Raw genomic sequence first — 14,339 nt, forward strand, 5'->3', positions numbered from 1 at the left:
GTCAGAAAATTTGAGGTGGTTTTATCATTTAAGGTTAATAAAAACTGTTTTGAATGGAGAGGATTAATAGTGGGGAACAATATGAGACTATTTAAAAACCCAAATTTTAATGGTATTGTTGTTGTCTAAATGATACTGGGCAAAAGTTTTAATTGATATAAGCTTCAGTTTCCTCATCTGTGATAATAACTTAAAAGGTTGGGATGTAGAGTAAGGGAAATACTTAAGGTACCATTTATAGTATGCAATACTATGGGAATTTAAGGTGTTATTACCTGTGTTTGAGTGTTTTTATTAAACATATCTTTCCAGCTGGTGGACGTTAGTACAATTTCTCTAGAAATATATATTAATTCTGTCTGATTCTGCTTATCTAGTTCATGAAAACAAAACTATAGAAACATTTTATTTAACTGTAAAACTGTGAAGGAAAGACAAGTGGGCTTCAAGATTGGTCAATTTAAGGAAATTCTTTTCTAAAAACAACTCAGGACTTAGCATAATAACCTCCAAAATGGCTCTAGGAATTGGTGTACACAGTTCCTGGGGATGTATGTTAATTTAGGTCCTAACCAGAGCAATTAGACAAGAAAAAGAAATAAAAGGTATCCACATTGGACAAGAAGAAGTGAAATTATCTCTGCAGATGATATAATTTTATATGTAGAAAAACCTAAAGATTCCACAAAAATCTTTTAGAACTAATTTAGAAATTCAGCAGAGTAGCAGGATACAAAGTCAATACACAAAAGTCCATTGTATTTCCATACATTAACAGTGAACAATCTGTAGAGGATATTAATAAAAGAACTCCATTTACAATAGTATCAAAAAAAAATACATAGGAATTTATTTAACCAAGAAGGTGAAAGACTTATAAAATGAAAAGTACAAATTTTTGCTGAAAGAAATTAAAGAGGACATAAGTAAATAGAAACATACCCTATGTTCATGAATTGGCAGAATTAATAGTGTTAAAATGTTAATACTAGCCAAAGTGATGTACATATTCAGTACAATCTTTTCAAAATCCCAGTGACATTTTTTGTAGAAATAGGAAAATCCATCCTAAAAGTCAGTATATTCTCCAAGGTACCCCATAGCCAAAACCATCTTGTGAAAGAAGAACAAATTTGCAAGACTCACTCTTGCTGACTTCAAAACTTAACTACAATGCTACAGTAACCAAAACACTGTGATACTAGCATAAAGACATCCAAACTGATAAAAGAGCCCAGAAATAAACCCTTACATATATAGTCAAATGATTTTTGACGAGAGTGCCACAAACATTCAATGGGAAAAGGATAGTCTTTTCAACAAATGGTGCTGGGAAAACTGGATATCCATGTACAAAAGAATCAAGTTGGACCCTTAGCTAACATTGCATACAAAATTAGCTCAAAATACATCAAAAGCCTAAATTTAAGAAGTAAAATACAAAATTCTTAGGAGAAAACATAGAGTAAAGCTCACAACAGTGGATTTGGCAATGATTTGTTGGGTATGACACTGAGGGCATAGACAACAAAAGAAATAGACAGATTGGACTTCATGAAAATTGAAAACTGCTGTGCACCAGAGGACATTATCAACAGTGAAAAGGCAGCCTATAGAATGGGGAAAATATTGGCCAGTCATATATTCGATAAGGGATTGATATTCCTTACATAGAGAACTATATATAGAGAACTCAAACCTCAACAATAAAAAAAAAACAACCGATTCAAAAATGGGCAAAGGACTTGAATAGATATTTCTCCAAAGAAGGTGTATGGATGGCTCATAAGCTCATGAAAAGATACTAAATGTCACAAATCATTACTAAGTAGATGCAAATTAAAACTACAATGAGATATCGCCTCACATGCATTGAGATGGCTACTATCAAAAAAACAATCAACAAACTAAGTGTTGGTGAGGGTGTGGAGAAGTTGGAACCCTTGTATACTGTTGGTGACAATGTAAAATGGTACAGCTGCTGTGGGAAGTAGTATGGTGGTTTGTCAGAAAATTAAAAAAAGAATTACCATGTGATTCTGCAATTCCATTTCTGGGTATATACCCAAAAGAATTGAAAGCGGAGTCTTGAAGAGATATCTGTACACCCATATTCATAGCAGCATTATTTACAATAGCTAAAACTTGGAAATAACCCAAGTGTCCATTGATGTATGAATGGCTAAACAAAATATGGTATATACACACAATGGAATATTATTCAACCTTTAAAAAGAAGAAAATTCTGAATCATATGCTACAGTGTGAATGAACCTTGACATTACGCTAAATGAAATAAGCCAGTCACAAAAAGACAAATACTGCATGATTCCACTTATATGAAGTACTTAGAGTAGTCAACAGTCATAGAGAAAGAGCGATGGTTTCCAGAGGCTTTGGATAGGGAGGATAGAGTGTTATTGTGTAATGTGCTTAAAGTCTTAGTTTTTCAAGGTGAAGAGGGTCCCAGAGATGGATGTTGGTGAGGGATGTACAACAATATGATTGTGCTTTATATCATTGAGCTGTATACTTAAAAATGGTTACGATGGTAGATTTTATCTTGTTTGTATTTTACAAAAAACAAAATCATTAACAAACATGACTCATTAAGGCACATTAAAGACTCAATGCGACACCAATTTTGGTTCTTACTAGTTACGTAGTAGCCACTGTGGTACGTCCTGGGAATAAAGATGATTAAGACGCAGTTGTAGTCCCCAAGAAGATCACAGTCAAATAAAAATGACAAATTTGGAAACAAACAATTATACTACCCTGTAGTAAGTGAGATAATAGAAGGAGAGATAAATTAATTTTGTGAGAATGAGGGGAAGTATCATAGGAGAGGGGTTGCTTGTGCTGAGTTTTAAAGGATGTCTGTTCTCAAGCCAGTGAGGTGATAAATATGCATTGAAGTCTGGGGAACAGCATATGAACATACAGGGTCAAGTAAGATGGTAAGTTAGAGTAAGTGGAGGCAGGGTGAGCTATGGCAATAGTTCAGGTGAGTGAGAACGAAGGCCTGAAGTCCTGAATTTATTAGTGGTAGAATTAGAAAAGAGAGAATAGATATGAGCATAAATTGAGTAAAAGCTCTAGAATTTGGTGCTTGCATATAGGGGCTCCGGGCAAGGAAATAGGTGAGCATAACATACAGATACTGATTTTGTTGACCTTATGATCTGTGGTTCCATCAGCTAAGATAGGGAAGCCTGGAACAAGAACAGGTTTTGGAGAATTAAGAGGAAAGAGGGGGGTCAAGAGGGTAGAAAGAGTCAAGATCAGTTGTAGATTTAATTAGGTAACGTTTTGGAGGTCAGCTATAATTTGTCCCTCAAGATCTCATTTGGTGTCAGTATCAAAGAAAGAATAATGAGATGTATGTTTTAGGTTTATTTGGAATACTTCAGATAAATTCTGAAGAAAGCAACAAAATCTGTAAGTTAAGGTCTTTGTGCAACTGAGGCTTTCTAATTTAGAAGAAAAACCTGGAAATAAAATTGTTGTTTTCCAGTATGTATATGTATTTTCCAAAATCTTTAAATTTTTATTTGTATTTCCTTTTGCTATATTAGGGTTTTTAATTTTTTAGTTTCTTTTTTTATTTAGATAAGGTGTTGATGGGACCTGCATAAGTGTTGCAGTAGCAGTTTTCTAACACCCCTGAATATATGGTACACTTCATAAATAGTCCTGTTTTTATTCAGTGAGTGTTAGTAGATTGATGTTGCCTTTTTTAATGGAAGTAGTACCACTAGATAGACATAAAAATTGTAACAAAATGAATCCAGATTGGATGTTAGGAAGATCTTAAATCTAAAGTTCTGAAATATTGAAATACACGTATGTTACTAGAGAGGTTAGTGATACACATGTACACATAAAGACAAAATTTTTAAAAGCACTTTTTTGGGGGTGGGAGGGGTGTTTAAATACAATGCTCAGAGGCACAAAGGTTGACTCTTAAATCTTTCATGTGGTAGTTTGCCGGTTCCGTTATGCTCAAGGTAGACAGGAACAAAAACTCCTAACCTGGTTTAGCTGGAACACTAATAAAGTAGAAGTATTCCTGAGTTGTAGTTTCCTACCTTTTCAGGAATGGTTATCAAATCTTTGTGGACTCCTACCTGAGCGATTTTACTTTTAATATATGCTTGAATAAATGTGCAAAGACCAAAAACTATTTTGAATTTAGCAACTGTTTTGAATGAACGGTTCATTTGTTTTAAATGTATTTAGTCACAACAGTATTTATTTATCTGTGTTAACTTTGAAAAATGTAGTTCAAATAATCCTGAGTAATGGATTTTCAAACCACTTGAAAAATTAGAGTCCACCAGGGGCTAGGACCATGGTTTGGGAACCACCACTCTGCAGAAGGTTTTAGAGCATGCCTACTTTTGGGTTTTAAAATTTGAGATGTAGTATGGAATAAAGACAGTACTCTTATAATACCCTTCTCCATCTGCCATCTAGCAAGGTAATGAGACTTCTTTTTTGTATGGACTATATATATATTATCTGCATGGTACAGGACAGACAATTTTTTTTTCCTTTCAAAAGTTGTTTCTTACATTTAAAAAAAATTGAAGCAATTCGGTCTTTCTCTACCTCTCATTTCCTCAGAAATATGCCTGTTACAGAAGGTGAGGCATACCTACTGGATTCCTCTGAAATAGTTTTAGAATTTTAAATTATGGAATTATGCTGGTTTGTGTTTCATTTTTATCTTGTAAGGTGGTACTTAATATTTTTTTTTCTTCTTGAATATACCAAAAAGTGCATATTCACCGGCTAGAGACAAGCAGTGTTAACAAGTTGATATATTTCTCCCCCTTTAAGCTAATTAACATCACACTGTTTGGCATCCTTTTTTCAATCACTTAACTAATGTTAGTGTATTTTTTATGTCTTTGAAAAGTTTTTGTAAAAATTTTTAAATGGAAAAAAAAGCTTACATAGTTATATTATTTAAGTCAGCATTTTCCTAGTGTTGGCTTACCATCATGTCTGACAAATTAGGAGTAATGAAGACTTGAACTACTTCTGAAATAATTATTGGTCCAGTATAGTCTGACGTAATATATTGATCCAACTTCATCATACAGCTTTGGAGTTAACCACTATTCAAGTGAATTCCTAGTTATTTTGTTGGCTTAATTCTGTGTTTTCTCACATTTATCTGGTTCTCGATGAGTTATTATAGCTTCAACTTTTATTTTCCTTTCTGAAATATTCACTAATTAGATTTAAATGCTGATGTTTAGGACAAAGATGGAGATAGAGCTGTTCACCATGCAGCTTTTGGAGATGAAGGTGCTGTTATAGAAGTACTACATCGAGGCAGCGCTGATTTGAATGCTCGCAACAAACGCCGACAGACACCCCTTCACATTGCTGTTAATAAAGGTCATCTTCAAGTTGTGAAGACTTTATTGGACTTTGGCTGTCATCCCAGTCTTCAGGTAAAGCCTTTAAAGAAATATATTCTGTAAGTATTGCTAGGAGCCTATTAAAGGGAAGTGCTAGGTTCCGTGGTAAGCATTGCTTTGCTACAGGTTTTATTCATAGTAAATGATTCCAAAGGTATAGAATATAATAAAATTGGAAGCTGTTCCTTTTTAAGAAAAGCCTTTTTAAGGAAGTGTCCGTAGATCAGTTTTATATTGAAAGGTCGGGATGGGGATCTCCTTGCAAAAATATCATGTTAGGAATTGATTTGATTTAACTTTATTGAACATGACAATGGGCCTCAACTTAAAGAAGTGTAATAGACTGCATTTCATAATAGTTACTTCATAGCTATCTAAATTAATTTAGTTGTAGATTAATTTAAGAATCTTGGTTTAGTCATGAGTCTAGTCTTAGAAGATTTTCTGTTTTGGAATATATGTAGATTTTTAGGGTTTATTTATATCAGGGCCTAATTTTTGACGCAAGAATCACTTAAAAAATGATAGTTCCCATCCAAAGTTTTAACAACCAGATGAATTAAATAGGATTGGTCTCAGAGAAGCGATGATGAACAGGAGTAATGGGACTAAGGGTTTGAGAACTGAAAGCATCACAGATTTTTTTTTCAGCTCGGTGGTTATTACATACTAATATTTCTGAGGCAGAGCCATTTAAGAACTGACGGTTTGGAACTGCTTCTAAGTGGATGGCAGGATTAGAGGATGGGGGAGGCTTTGGGGCTGCTCATCTGTTGAATGGGAGGGAATTTATCCCTGCTGCCTTTTTTTGGTCTAAAATTGAGGAAAAATCTTTTGTTGAGAGTGAGTGGGGAGTGGTAGGTATAGAAAGGGTAATTGAGACGATTGATAAAGGTTTGGAATAGCTACTGTGGAGGACCAAAAGGCAGGACAGATCAGGGCCTATAGAAGCTTATTTCAACCCTGTTAAGAGCCCATCTCAAGTTGGAGACTATGAATTTTTAGCGGCACCAGATAGGAGGATAGAAGGTAGATTGCTGGATTGAATTTATGTTAGGAATTTCTTATGTGGGTAGATAAATATATGCCTGGGACTGACAAACTTTTTCTGTGAAAGGCCAGATAATGTTTTAGGCTTTCATATGATTTCTCTCACGACTATCCAGTGCTGCCATTGTAGCATGAAAGTAGCCATTTATAATAAATAAATGAAAGTGCGTGGCTTTATATTACAAATAAAACTATTTACAAAAATAGGGGGCGGGCTGGATTTGGTAACTATAGTACATGCCATAGGTTAGGATATATGTGGCTTTACTGAGAATAGTCTTTATGAAACTATGAAATTAATGAAGTCTAAATTACCCATTTATACAGGTGACTGATTATGAATAACAACTTACTGCTAAATTAATTGTTAATGAAGAAAGTACAAGGTGTGATCAAAATATACAGTGAATGTTTAAATTAAAAAAACTTATTATAGTAAAAGACACACTGCCATTAATCTCCCTCAGAGTATTCCCCTTCACTTCGAACACACTTATCCCATCATTCTTGCCACTTTCTGAAGCAGTTTCGGGAAGTCCTCTTTTGTGAGTGTCTTTAGTTGCACTGTTGTGGCTGCCTCATTGTCCTGAATCGATTCAAAACGTTTACCTTTCATGATCTTTTGACTTTGGGGAAGAGCCAGAAGTCGCACAGTCTCAGATCCTGTGAATAAGGTAGATGAAGACACACCGTAATGTTTTCATTTGACAGAAATTGCCATATACCAGAAGCGATCTGTGACACAGAGTGTTGTCATGATGGAGGATGAAGTAAAGACACTTACAAAAGAGGACTTTCTGAACTGCTTCAGAAAGTGGCAAGAATGATGGGATGAGTGTGTTTGAAGCAAGGGAGAGTATTTTAAGGGGGATTAATGGCAGTGTGTCTTTCACTGTAATAAATTTTTTTAATTTAAACATTCACCGTATCTTTTGATCATTCCTCATAATCACCTTGGAAAAAGGTAGACTGAGACTGCTAAATCTTCAACTGCAGCCAAGGTTGAGAACCACTGACTTTTAATTCATTGCTATGGGGCCCTGAAACTGTTGTTTGAGTTGAAATGGAATTTCAGGGTACAACAATTAATGGTAGGAATATGGCATAGCAGGCCATTTTAAACTAATGAATTTTTTTGGCCTGACTTTTCACCTCATTTATTTTTGTTATTTATTACATTATATTTGAGGGTATTTAATTTCTAGATTTTATTTTTCATTTTCTTTGGAAATCTACAGCATGTTTATTGTGTTTGCCATTTAGATTGACTGTAAGTTTATTTACTATAATGCTGTTTCTTGCCTGCATTTATTAAATGTAACATATAGTATGTTTTATTAATGGTTAGATATGGCTTCTGTTTTTGTTTCTTTGTTTAGTAGTTCATTATAAGTATTAATAATTACTTGTGATGATTGATTGAAAAATAAGAACATGTCTTTAAACTTAAAAAAAACAGGATTCTGAAGGTGATACTCCTCTTCATGATGCAATAAGTAAGAAACGTGATGATATCCTCGCAGTTCTTCTGGAAGCTGGAGCAGATGTTACCATTACAAACAATAATGGATTTAATGCTCTACACCATGCTGCACTAAGAGGAAATCCCAGGTAAAGATGTCACGTTTTACTATTTTATATGCAATTTAAAAACATTTTTCTGTTGCTGGTTCTCTTTTTTTTTGATACTGATAAGAAAATAATTTTGGTTTATTTTAATATTTTAAATCATTTTAAGGTCTGTGGAAATTACGTCTTCATTAAATGGATTACTTTTATATGATGATTTTTTTGGTCCTTAAACTAATCAAGTATTATGAAATGGCTATTTAAATATCTATTAAATATGGATATAAAGTATTAGGAATACTTGCTCTAATTCTAAAGTTTTAATTAGAATGCATTCCATTTTGAGATTTATGTTTCTTCAAAATCATTCTCAGGGTGTTCTCTAGTCCCATATTATCCATTTGCATGGTAATTATTTTTTTAAACTGTGGCTAAATAACTACTAAGTTACCCAATTCATTATTAATAATATAATTAGATATATAAACTTCTGGTATAAATGTTCTGCAACTATTGTTATAATTACAGGTGGTCCACTGAATAAAACAGTGTTTGCTGGTTAAAGTTTGAGAAAGACTTTTGGGAAGTCACAGAATTCATAAAATATCTGCAAAGTCCCACAGAAAAGGCAAATGCTTAACTTTGCTTTAGCCTAGAACTTTTCATGAATGAATTTTTTGGCAGAAATTTACCTTGAAAAACATTTTTAGAAAATTCTGCATCAGATACCTTTTGTTTATAGTTGAATCAGGTCTATATTTTGACTGAGGGAAATGTTCACTTTGAAGTTTATTTGGATAATTTAATCTATCCTGAATTTTTAAAAATTGAGATATGATTGACATATAACATTGTATTGGTTCAGGTTTACAACATAATGATTCAATATATGTATATATTGCAAAACAACCAGCATAGTTAGTGGTTACTATCCATCACCACACATAGTGACAATTTTATTTTTTTGTAGTGAGAACTTTTGAGATCTACTCTCTTGGCAATTTTTAAATATATAATACAGTATTATTAACTGTAGTCAATGAATTCTTATTATTTTGTTCCATATTGCATTTTTATATCATGTTTCCTTTTAATTTTTTGCTGTTGTTTTAGCTTCTTAGGATCACCACTAGAGGGTGAGCACAGAGAACAAAAGGATTTTATTGGTATTGCTAGTTGGTACCCCTAACAGTGGTTATATAATACAGGGTGAAATAAATGGCTATATTTTAGATTGTCTTGATTTGTTTTTTCAAATTACAAGTATTTGAACACTTCATATTGTGAAGGAGGCAAAATAGTATTATATGTTCCCTGCCTTTCAAATAGAAGAAGATGATAATAGCATTTGCCACTTGCCTGGCCCTGTCCTAGGTGGTTTACATGCATTACCTCATTTAATTTTTTGAACAGTCCTTTGGGGCAGGTATTAATGTCCTGATTTTATAGATGAAGAATATGAGGCTTATAAAAGAGGTGAATTTACTTTTTCACGATCACACAGGTGACTAGTGGAGCAGTTGGAACTTGAGCAAGGTCTGTCTGACTTTAGAATCATAACTCAACCACTTTTTATTACTTCTCTGTATTATGGTCTATATGTGAGGAAAGATTGAAACACATGACAGTGAATGATTTAACTAAGAATCTATTTAACATATCAATCCCCTTGCTGCCTCTTCTCTTAGGATTATCTTTTACTACTCTCTCACTAATTCTGAACTTTCAATTAGTTCTAAAATTTCATTTATTTTATAGGTCTTTCCAATCCATTCCATTCCTTCTATTTCCATTGTTGTTGACCTAATTAAGTTTTTGCCACTTTTACCTAGACTATTACAATTTCCTTCCTCCCTCCCTCCCTCCCTCCCTCCCTCCCTCCCTCCCTCCCTCCCTCCCTTCCTTCCTTCCTTCCTTCCTTTCTTTCTTTCTTTCAATTGGGGAATATTGGGGAACAGTGTGTTTTCCCAGGGCCCATCAGCTCCAAGTCAGGTCGTTGTCCTTCAATCTTAGTTGTGGAGGGTGCAGCTCAGCTCCATGGCCAGTCGCTATTTTCAGTCTTAGTTGTAGCGGGTGCAGCCCACCATCCCTTGCGAGAATTGATCCAGCAACCTTGTTGTTAAGAGCTTGTGCTCTAACCAACTGAGCCATCCGGCCGCCCCTATAATATCTTTCTAATTGTTTTCCCTGAGTTCAGTATTATCTGTGACTTAATTTTCATATAATTAACAAATTATCATTCTGAAAACATAGGTCTAATGACTCCCCTCTTCTGTTACCAAATCTTTAGTTGATTCCTGTTATACATACAATCAAATCTATGCACCTTGAGTTGGCATTCATAACCACTTTTGGTGTGTCCTGAGCCTTTCTAACTCTATCTCCCACTAAATAAAAGCCCTCTGCCCAACTTGCCCTTCAGCTACGTTATACTGCTCTTCTTTCCTAAAATAGTCTGTCTGCTTTCTTCCTGCATTTATTTAAGCATTTTATATCGTCAGGATGCCCTTGTCCCCCTTCTTTATCTTAACCATGTTTTTTTCAAAGTTTCTAGATCTCATCAATGAAATTGTTTTTTGTGTGCCGTTTACTTCCTGGTTCTGTGTTCTTATTTTATTGCACCAATAGCCTGCTTTTTGCAGTCCCTTAGTATGTGCACTTTTGTTTCTTTCTATTAAGATTGTAGGCACTCATATTCATCTGTATGTCCCCCACAATGCCTTGACTATAGTAGGGACTCAATAAATGTTACTCTTAATTTACAATCAGGACAGTGTTAGATATCACAAGAGTATATATGATCAATTACAAAATAAATTCTGTAGAGAAACTGATAGAAGTTGAAACAGAGCAATTACTTCAGATTAGGATGGGTAAAAGGTTTTATGGAGGGAATGTAGGTTAAATATTAAATCATAAAGTTTAAGATAAACTGAAAATTGGAGAGTTTAGGAAATGAGTAACTTTTAAATATTTTGAATTGTTTCACTTTATTGGAAGTAGGTGTAATATATTTCATAATGCTAGGCCTATACATGAAGGAGAAAATATATTACTTCTGGTTCTTGAGAATTCTTCTGAACATTTATAACAGTGACTTCTCCCACCAGATAATTGATGTCAGGTGACATTTTTAAAAGAAGGAAAAAAAAGAAACCACTTTTCATTCTACAACAAAGTGGTACTTCAGTTAAAGCTACATGACATCTTCCTGTTTCCTTAAGACATTTTATGTAGTTGTGAATGTAGATTTCCATGTAAAGTGTGATTTCAGTTGGACACAGATGAGTATTAGAAAGTGGTATAACTTATGTATAAGTTGTTATTGCAAATTGGGTTGTTTTGAGTTTTTTTTTCATATCAAATTTCTTATTCCTAAAATTCTCCTTTCTTTGTACTGGCTGGTGAATGTCTTAAGAGAGAAGGTACCATTTTTGTTGTACTCAGAATAAAAGAAAAAGTCTTAGGCTTTAACACTTACTTGAGAAAACCCATTATAGTATGTTATTATTTCCAGACCCTGATGACTTATCATTTTTTGGTAAAATATTAAATATGATTAAAAATGTGCTAACATTTTTCCCTTTCTTATAAGCATTTTATCATTTATATAACTTAATGAATCTGTTACCTTGATTTTTAATTTGTTATTTGTGATCTTTGTTTTACATTGCAGTTATACTTTAGTATACTTGGCTTAATTGTTAGACTTCATGTATAGTCAATTTTAATTACAATTGATGGCACTTTAGTTAGTATAATTCTTAGCTATTTTTGATGGTTTTTTTTCTTTTATTAGAATGTATATATTTTTTCTACAGTAAATTATTCACATTACTGTGAGTATAATTTAATACCAGCACAAATATTTACTTATAATTGTTTTGATTTATTATAGTTAGTAATATGGAAAAGTTTCCAAAATTCGTATGTGAATAAGTACCATTGTATTCCCTAGCTTCTCTTTTAGTTAACAATAGTCAACTTTCAGTAATAAGTCAGTAACACAGTACTGAGTTAATAATTACTGGATGTCCTTTCTAAAAGAAAGTGTAGGTTTCCTGATCATAAAAAATATGTCTAGATGTCCTATATCTTTTAGAGATGTACTTTGAAATCTGGATTTCAATGCTGCAGGTCAGTAGAGATTCCAGATTTCAGTGCTGATCTTGACATTTCCTCATAAAACGACAGCTAAAAGAGCTGAAGAGAAATGGACTTAGAAAGCATTCTTTTTTCTTTCAGAATTAGGGGAGAGAATGTTTTTGCTATGAGACACTGAGTACTATGATCATGCTTTGTAAAGTTTGGAGCATTTGAGAATGCAGTTACAGTATGTTTTAATACAGTTTTTTTTTTTTTTTTAAGAAATCATAACTAAAGAAAGTGCTGTTTATGTGTTCTGATATTTGGTACTTACAGAGGTGTTTTCCCTAGAGTTTCCTCATATTATCTTTCTTTTTTGTATATGGGTAAAATTTCAGATGTAAATGAAGGGCAGAAATCATTTCTGTTGTAAAAAGTGAAAATTAAATTTCTTTGGATTAGTGGTGTTAGTCAGCACATCACTTAGGTACTTTCTGTGAGGATGTTGCATTTTTAGCTGCTTTTAAGTTTTTAGCGCTCCCGCACAGATTTGAAAATAAATTAGCCTATGCTCTGCCTAGCTGGCAAAAAACAGTTGATAGGTATTTTGGAGATACTGGTAACAATATCATAAAGTTACTTTATGTATTGTTATTTATAATTTTGTTTTAATACAAATTGAATGTGAAAAGTAACAGTAAAATATGAGTGAACCATATGATGTAATACATTTTCAGGTTAGCGCTAAGGTATCTTCACAGGCATTTCTTATTTACTTATCTATTTATTTCCACAAGACATACGCAATCTTACTGAATATGTGAGCAACTCATATTTTCCCTGTAGAATGTTATGATACCTTTATTTAACTTTTTAAATTCTGAAATATGATCTGCTAGGTGAGACTTTGTTGAATATAGGAAGATTTAATAATCTGGACCATATCTTGGTGTTTAATAATTTTCTTATAAATTCTGAGCATGCTGAGTGCTATATATAAAAAGCAGCTGAGAACAGGTTGACGATTCTAGGGACATGTTCTAACAGTGTGAAGTCTCAGGCTGAAAGAAAATCACTGCACTGTACACCTGAAGCTGAAGCTGAACAATAATGAATGTCAACTACAATTTTATATATATATGTATATATATATACACACACACATATATATATATATATAGGTATGTGTGTGTGTGTATATATATATATAGTTACAGGAAGTGGAGTACATAAAGCATTAGGAATAGAGACAGTGGAAATGTAATGGCTGTGTGCGATGTCAGAGGGGTAGTGGATGGGGGAGGGGTGTTATCACTGTGTGAGGGATATAAATGATAAATGTCTAACTATTACATTGTTTTGTGCACCTGAAATGAATAAAAAAATGTTTAAAAAAAAAGCTGAGAGGCTATTAAATGATAGTATACTCACAGTATGTCCATTTTCTCTGATGTGTTCATGCATCTACTCTCAAACACAGTGTGCCTTGTAATACATTAATATAGTTAATGTTACTGATAGGTTTAATTATTGTAAGAAGGCCTATTAAGTTGATAAGATTTATTTACATATACCTTCCTTTGCCCACATTTTTTTAGGGGACGATCTTCACTTTAAAATAGAGGAGTGGTCAAGAGTTGAGGATTGTGTGAATATCTAGATTTTTAAATTACTACTTGCCATCAGTAACCCTTCATTAATTGATGAAATGTTTGTCTTTGTCTCTATTTTACATTATCTATTATAGAAGAATGTTGGATCACTTGTCATTTTCCTCTTCCTTCATTTTCTTTCCATTGTGAGAGAGAGGCTTGTGTATACGCGTTTTTGTGAAGGACAAAAAAAGAGTGAGGAATCATAAGATGTTATTATTAGAAGAGTTCTTCATTTTACAACTGAGGAAACAAGTATAGAGAGGTGAAACAGCTACACGAGTCAGAGATAGCAATGCTTACTTAACATTTTCTTTCTTTTTTGAGGATTAAAAACTTTTGGTTCGGGATTGAAAAAATTAGATACTTACGGTTAAGTGTCTCCACAAAATAGTCAGTATCATCATCTCCTGTTTCACCTTACCCATTAATCAGTATTCAGGTAAATAGCTGTAAAATTAAATGCTAATTCTATAGAAGGTAGTAACCCAACATTTCTAGAGTGTTATTTTATATAATGTTATATTTTTCTTTAATTTAAAAATAT

General features: G+C 33.2%; 1 protein-coding gene across 1 annotated transcript in view; it reads left to right on the top strand.

Moving 5' to 3' along the window:
* MIB1 (MIB E3 ubiquitin protein ligase 1) overlaps positions 1 to 14,339 on the top strand; it is a 109,413-nt gene that overhangs the window by 57,711 nt on the left and 37,363 nt on the right. Inside the window, exons 11-12 of the mRNA XM_033087096.1 lie at positions 5,271 to 5,468; positions 7,945 to 8,096. Coding sequence (XP_032942987.1) covers positions 5,271 to 5,468; positions 7,945 to 8,096 — 350 coding nt within the window. The remainder of the gene's footprint in view (positions 1 to 5,270; positions 5,469 to 7,944; positions 8,097 to 14,339) is intronic.

This window comes from Rhinolophus ferrumequinum, chromosome 19 (genome assembly GCF_004115265.2).
Source record: "Rhinolophus ferrumequinum isolate MPI-CBG mRhiFer1 chromosome 19, mRhiFer1_v1.p, whole genome shotgun sequence".
In the NCBI taxonomy this organism is placed as follows: domain Eukaryota; kingdom Metazoa; phylum Chordata; class Mammalia; order Chiroptera; family Rhinolophidae; genus Rhinolophus; species Rhinolophus ferrumequinum.